This window comes from Schistocerca gregaria, chromosome 7 (genome assembly GCF_023897955.1).
Source record: "Schistocerca gregaria isolate iqSchGreg1 chromosome 7, iqSchGreg1.2, whole genome shotgun sequence".
NCBI classification, from domain to species: domain Eukaryota; kingdom Metazoa; phylum Arthropoda; class Insecta; order Orthoptera; family Acrididae; genus Schistocerca; species Schistocerca gregaria.
In genome coordinates this window covers 97428644-97436109 of record NC_064926.1, presented here as the reverse complement: position 1 = coordinate 97436109, position 7466 = coordinate 97428644, and the positions used below count along the sequence as shown (strand labels likewise).

The 7466-nt window shown below is 37.2% G+C and overlaps 1 protein-coding gene across 1 annotated transcript in view; it reads right to left on the bottom strand.

Moving 5' to 3' along the window:
- Positions 1-3802: 3802 nt before the first annotated feature.
- LOC126281613 (leucine-rich repeat-containing protein 52-like) overlaps positions 3803-7466 on the bottom strand; it is a 37307-nt gene continuing 33643 nt past the window's right edge. The window contains exon 3 of the mRNA XM_049980722.1: positions 3803-6516. Coding sequence (XP_049836679.1) covers positions 6072-6516 — 445 coding nt within the window. The 3' untranslated portion in view covers positions 3803-6071. The remainder of the gene's footprint in view (positions 6517-7466) is intronic.

The window sequence follows — 7466 nt, the reverse complement described above, 5'->3', positions numbered from 1 at the left end:
CCTTAATTTATTGCATTTTTATATTTTCTCCTTTCGAAAATGAGATTTAGTGTGTCCTGTGATAGTCAAGGATTCTGCTACGACTCGTCCTTTTACGTATTTGATCCTCTGCTGCCTTCACTATTTCATCTCTCAAACCTACCCATTCTTATTCTACTGTCCAGTATTCCATTTACCTGTTCCAGTCAATGATTGTCTAATTCCCCCTTTGAAACTCTGTGACCGCTGGTTCTTTCAACTTATCCAACTCCATTCTCCTTAATTTCCTATCTTTTTGCAAATACTTCAGTTTTAATCTGCTATTCGTAACCAATAAATTGTGGTCAGAGTCAGCGTCTGCCACTGGAAATTTCTTACACTTTAAAATCTGACTTCGAAAATTCCTTTTCACCATTATATAATCAGTCTGAAACCTTACAGTGACACCAAGTCTCTTCCCTGTACACCGCCTTGTTTTTCGAATCTTAAACCGAGTGTGAGCCGGCTGGGGTGGCGAGCGGTTCTAGGCCCTTCAGTCTGGAACCGCACGACCGCTACGGTCGCAGGTTCGAATCTTGCCTCGGGCATGGATGTGTGTGATGTCCTTAGGTTAGTCAGGTTTAAGCAACACTAAGTTCTAGGGGACTGATGACCTCAGATGTTAAGCCTCACAGTGCTCAGAGCCTAACCAAGTGTGAGTGATGATTAAATAATGCTCTGAGCAAAGCACTGCGTGGTGGGTTCCCTTTTCATTCCTTTCCCCCAGTCCACATCCTCCGACTATATTCCCTTCTCTTTCTTTTCCTACTACCGATTGCCAGCCACCGAACACAGTTAAGTTTTCTCTCCCTCAAGTATCTGAATAATTTCTTTTTTCTCATTGTAGATGCTTTCAATCTCTTCATCATCTGCAGAGCTAGTTGGCATGTAAACTTGTACTACTGTGGTGGGTGGTGGCTTTGCATTTCTCTTGGCTGAAATATGGCTTCAGTATGCTGCTCATAGTGCCTCAACCTGTTGTCATTTTGTTATTCATTATTAAATCTGCTCCTGCATTACCTTCATTTGATTTGTATTTATCTCGTACTCACACGTGCACAAATTCTGTTGTTCCTGCCTCTAAACTTCACTACTCCCCACTATATCTATCTTCAACTCTTCCATTACCCTTTTCGAATTTTCTAAGATATTTAGCCGATTAAAGATCGTACATTCCCCGCTCTTATCTGTAGAGTTCCAGTTTTATTTTTACTGATAACGACATCCTCCTAATTAATCCACGCCTGAAGGTGCAAAGGATAACTGTTTTACTCCTAGAATATTTTTCCGTCGTAATTAAACCATAGAGCAGAATTACATGTCCCAGGGAAAAAGGAAAGCTGTAGTTTCCCTTGCTTTCAGCCGTTTACAGCACCAGCAGAGCAAGGCCATTTTGGCTACTGTTACAAGGCAAGATCAATTCATCATTCACACTGTTGCCACTACTGAAAGGCTGTTGCCCCTCTTAAGAAGCACATGTCCGTCTGACCCTTCCACAGCCACCCCTTCAATGTGGCGCCACCTTTTGTATGGCTATCTGTATAGTTTCATTGAGGCATGCGACCCAACACACTTTGCCAATGTTTGTGGTTCACTGGACAGCACTGATGTATCGAAGTCATTACGCTGAATAAATGAGAGTTGCGTATACACGTGTTATACACGTGAACAGTAAAATATTCTGAACCTGATCATAATAAACTGAGTTTAGGGCAGCACTTCTGTCATCTTATAATCTTAATCTCATGAGAGCTAGGAATACCAAAGCCGTACGTATTTAAATTAAATATACGGAAAAGAATGCAAGATTAGTCGGAACATAGAAATTTTGTTCCCAACCACTGTGACGTACCTATCACGAGTGAGGCTCCATTGAAAAACGAAAGTAGATCATGATCTCAGAGTGATGTATTGTCAAACAATATTTTATATGCCACACCACCTATTTTCTGTGTTTCGTTAGACGATTTTTTGGCATGCAGAAGGCTATCCTTCCCAGTAAGTGTAGTCATGTGTCAGTCGTCAATTGAGGTGATATTCATGGCTGCTACCATATTCATTCTAGTTGTGTACTTCCTGAAGTGATTTTCATAGTTAGTTAAAATGTGTATTACAGTAAGTTCTTGAATCCTGTATTAGGCGAGTAGTAACGTAAACGCTTTTTATAGGACTATTAGTTTTTTGTGAATTATCAGTAATTGTCCAATTCTAATTTAAAGAACAGCAAGGTCAGAGGTATCATCACAACAGCATTTGCACCTTGAAGAGCTTGGAGGCAACTGTGTTGGAACAAATGTGGGAAACTGATCATTAACACATTTCATGAGTGAACCCCTGAAGCATGCAGTGCAATGCAACATGCCATGTTCATAATAGTAATTTCAATTATCTATATGTATATTGTAAATGTGGTGCATATATGAAAATGCCATGTAAAAATATTTATTGACACAAAGTGTTATTCCTAAACGAATAAACAGTTCTTTTCTTTAATAATCAGTGTTTATGCTGTTGATGAGCAATCTAGTTTCTTTGTTAATGTAGCACTTGAGTTTTTGTCTCTACATGTTTATTTCACTTTCCAGCTGCAAGTTGTGTGTGTTGCTAAGAACTTCTGAACATCTTATCAACATACACATATGTCAGTATCACATCTATAGGGACGAAAGCTTCATTAATCACAAGTGAACTTAGCATAGTTAGTTGGGATGGGCTAATGCACTTTCGTGTACAGCCTCTACCAAAAAATGAGATTACGAATAATTAATATTCTATAAATATCATTGAAGATTGCAGGCCCCTTCTTAGTCTTTCATAGTTAAAATTTTTTGACATATGTTCGAAAAATTACAAGTAAAAAACTGTCATTTCTTATGATCAAAAACACACTGTCTGTACCAACAAAATTTAAAATTGGCCAGTTTTGATAATCAGTGAGATGGCACATGTGTGTCTGTTGAGCCTGTGATCTGAGTCAATTTTAGTGAAACAGGCGCACTGCTCCACTTGATGGCTCTTAGCTACTGAGAGGTATATGTGCCCCATCAGTCATGACAGTGTTTAACTCGTTGTTGAACTTGGCATCGAGTCGTCAATTTTATTTTGAGGTTCACTAAACTTTCAAAGTAACCTACCCACTGAGGTGAAGGACCACATAATTGACAGTTTACTGCCATACTGAGGAGCAGTATACTGGAAACCGACTAATCTCACAAGCTGCAACATTCTCGCAAATAAAAGAGTGACCCGTATATACAGTAACTTTCCTTTAATTTTCGTCTATGGTCACAAACTTTTTTTTAACAGACTACTGGATTCGTTCTATAATGATCATCAGATCTGTTTTATAGAAACAAAGTAGTGCAGCCATAGTGGCATCGTCAAATGTTAAATGCTAAATCAGCACCAGCATATTTATATATATTTGAAGATACTGGTGCTGATTTTGCACTTAACATTTGACAATGCCAATATGGCTGCAGTACATCAGGACTTTGTTTTTATAAAACACATCTGATGATTGTCATTATAGTCTGAAACGGGTAATCTGTTAACAAAACGTTTGTGGCCATAGACGTAAATTAAATGAAACTTATTCATCATATAAATATTTGTTCAAGATGGCAAAAATCGTTAAATCCATATAGAATGCAAAACGTATATCAGCTTAATTTGGTGGTAAGTTAAGGGCAACTGACAGAGCAGCCAGCAGTTTAATTAATTAACTTCAAAAGATGGCTGAAAGCCACATGACAGAAACATCTTAACTTAAACCATTCATAAATTCTGTAAACACAAGAAGACTTTATTAATCTCAAACAGAATTTTATGATAAACCTCGGATGTACTCCACATTCAAATGATGTCAAACATGTAAAAGCATTCAGAATTGTACATCAAATCGTTCAAATGGCTCTGAGCACTATGGGACTTAACATCTATGGTCATCAGTCCCCTAGAACTTAGAACTACTTAAACCTAACTAACCTAAGGACAGCACACAACACCCAGTCATCACGAGGCAGAGGAAATCCCTGACCCCGCCGGGAATCGAACCCGGGAACCCGGGCGTGGGAAGCGAGAACGCTACCGCACGACCGCGAGCTGCGGACAGAATTCTACATCAGTTGTACTTTCTTGTGTTGGTGTGAGCTTATATTTGATGGATTAGCAATACATGCTTATGAGATACTTAATAACATAAAGTATAATTATTATTGTCAAAACTTGCTACATATTGTACATTTAAGCATTTTTCATAAAATTAGTAAAATATCAAACATTCACAATATAACCTTGTCTATATGGTAACCAATGTCTAATTGCTTCTTAGTCTGAATATCTTTATTTCAATGCAACCTGACGTTCAGTACATTTTATGGCTATTTATAATAATTATAAAACCAAACAATTTATAGTACAATCATGACTCTGGTACTGAATATATATCTCCTAATCAATAATAACCAAGTGTTGTTCCCAGACTTATTAATATAATACCTTGCGCAGACACCTGTGTGCTAAGCAATGTATAACAGAATTGTAACTATTTGTTTACAATTTAGGCTTCTAATTATGAATAATTGCTGTAGAAGCCAGTAAAACTGTAAGTCAGCTTTATGCCTTCAATTACATACTAACTGCAATCAATACATTTTTTGGTAAAGAATTGTCTGCTTACAGCAACTAATCTCCAATAGAATATTAAAACAATCGTTGGTTATGTATCCTCTTATGAATACTAACCAGATGTAAAGAATTGTCTGCTTACCGCAACTAATCTCCAACAGAATATTAAAACAATCCTTGGTTATGTATCCTCTTATGAATACTAACCAGATGTAAAGAATTGGCTGCTTACCGCAACCAATCTCCAATATAATATTAAAACAATTGTTGGTTATATATCCTCTTATGAATACTAACCAGATGTTAATATTTTTTAAAAGGCGGCATGGTCGCCATTGACTGTAGAAATTATTTCACGATTGCAATTTCGGCCTTTGGGCCATTTTCAAGTGGTATTGCTAAAGATTTTGTTTTAGCATATTCAAGACTTCAGAATCCTCTGAGACACACATACCGTATGTCATCGTCAAAAATAAGCATCTTCGCTGTAGAAGTACAGCAACATGAAACGAGTGCAAAGTGCAAAGCTCTGTAGCTTTAAATTATGTAAATTGCGTGAACTGTTACCAGTGTTAACATTTTTCACATAAATCGCTACAAATTGATGTTCTGACACACAGTTTACGTGTGAACTAAGGCCATTGCAGCAAAAATATATTCACAACTCAGGCAGACTGAGTTCAATACCACTTGAAAATGGCTCAAAAGCCGAAATTGCAATCGTGAGATAAATAATTTCTACAGTCAACGGCGGATGGGATGTTCTTCAAAAAATTCTCTATGATTGTGAATCTCGATCATGAGAAGTTAATCAAGATGTGTATTATCAATGCACATCAAATGCAATGTTTCAATTTAAAAATCGACTATACACTGTTACTCAAAACGTAACTAAAATGTAATCGAATGCTAGAAATAGCATCAACCATCTGCAGTCGTATGAGAAATAAACTAAATTTAACAGAGTTTAGAATCTCATACCTGAGTATCAATGTCTTTTTGCCACCAACCGATAGCTAAAAGATTTAATAAATTCGATGCTTATATTTTAGCCTCATTCGAGTACAAATTAATTTCTGACACAGTTTTAAAACTAAATATTGGCTGCAAAGTGTGAAACATACAGGAACCAATATATAGTACATGTGCCAGAATAAAATTCTGTAGTGAGTCACTAACAGTGCTACTTAACATTGAAATCATCTAGATTCAACAACATTTCAGTATTGACATTGGATATCCATTATCACTTGAATGTTAATGAGTATTTGATGCAGTTTTAAAGCCAACATTAAGTATGAATAGGCTTACTATTATGAATCAATATCTGATATAGGAGTTAAAATTACGTAGTTGAAAACTCAGGAAAAGACTATGCCACATCTAGTAGCACCAGTCCTTAGCCTGATAACTTCGGACAGTCTTTAGACTGGGAACCCAATGATTGTGAAGACAAAAACAGCTACAACGGTAATAGTCCATGCTGACTGTTGAAGCTGAGATGCATAGTTTCCAACATAATTTCGAGTTAGTGGAGGGGATTCTCGACCTCCAGTGGTGGGCGGAGAGGGACGATACTCTACAGAATCTTCGCAGATGACGGAGAGATCAGGCAGCGCCTCCTCCAGCCGTTCTTTCTCAGACAGGCAGTGTAGATTACGATTGCCACTCAATGACAGGGTCTTCAGCGCTGTCATTCTCTTCACTACTGCAACATCAACGCTCTCCAGGCTGCAATTCTCTATATACATGGTCTCTATTGATGAACTGACCAATAGAGGCAAGTGATGCAGACTGGGATTGTCAGAGAGGTTTACAGTTCTCAAATGCTTGTTGCACTTGAAGCTCAATGCATCTAAACGATCCAATCTGAAACAAGAAACATACATATATTTAAATGATAGTCTTAGATATTATACTGCTAATGGCCAAAACATTTTGAATGAAAGTAAAATAGTATCTGCTGGGTGTAATTCAATTATGAGTCAGTTACATGAAACAAAATTCACTAAGTACCTTCATTAAATACATCGCTTCAGTGGCCTGTTTGAGCAGTTAACTTACTCTCCCCTCTTCTCTGCATACATATTACTATCAGTGTCTCAGAGACTTGACCCACAAATTCCAGTTTCATATTTTCCCACAAATTTAGTTTCTGCCATTTCTTCTGTGTGTCAAATCAATGTATTATACACATCATATGTCTTGTACAACTATCCTCTCTTTTGCATAGCCTTTTCAGTTGACTCGTTTCTTCCTCTGTAGTTTCGGGATTGGGTTCCGTCTGTTTAATAAGACCTTATAATTTTTCTACTCTTACTTCCCTTGGTCAGACATGTTTTGTGACTGCACACTTAAGCTGAAACATGTTCCGACGAGAACCATGAAATCAAAAATATTTTATGGTTTATGTAATTGGTGGAACCTAATCCTGTGAGTTGATCTACAACGTGGCTGATGTTAGACCATAACAACCAAAGGATTATTATTTCCTTTGTTGTATCTAAAGTCTGTTCAGTTTTTACTTTGGTTGTCTATTGATGCTTCTGTCTCCTTCTTAAAGAAGGGAACAATATCTAACTTTCATTGGAAATCTAAGTCATTAGTGGTGAAAAATAAGATCGGTTATAGAATGGTGAGGAAGGATACGGGGCAAGACCAAACCAATATGGACGAATTGGAGTTTGATCCTATTCTGTCGTGTTTCACTACACGTTTAAGTTTTTGTTTTTCATTTTCTTGAGGAAAATGAATTACTCTTCAGAAGTGTGTCATACCCGAAAGTGTACAAACGCCAGCATAGTAGAAAAAGACTAATT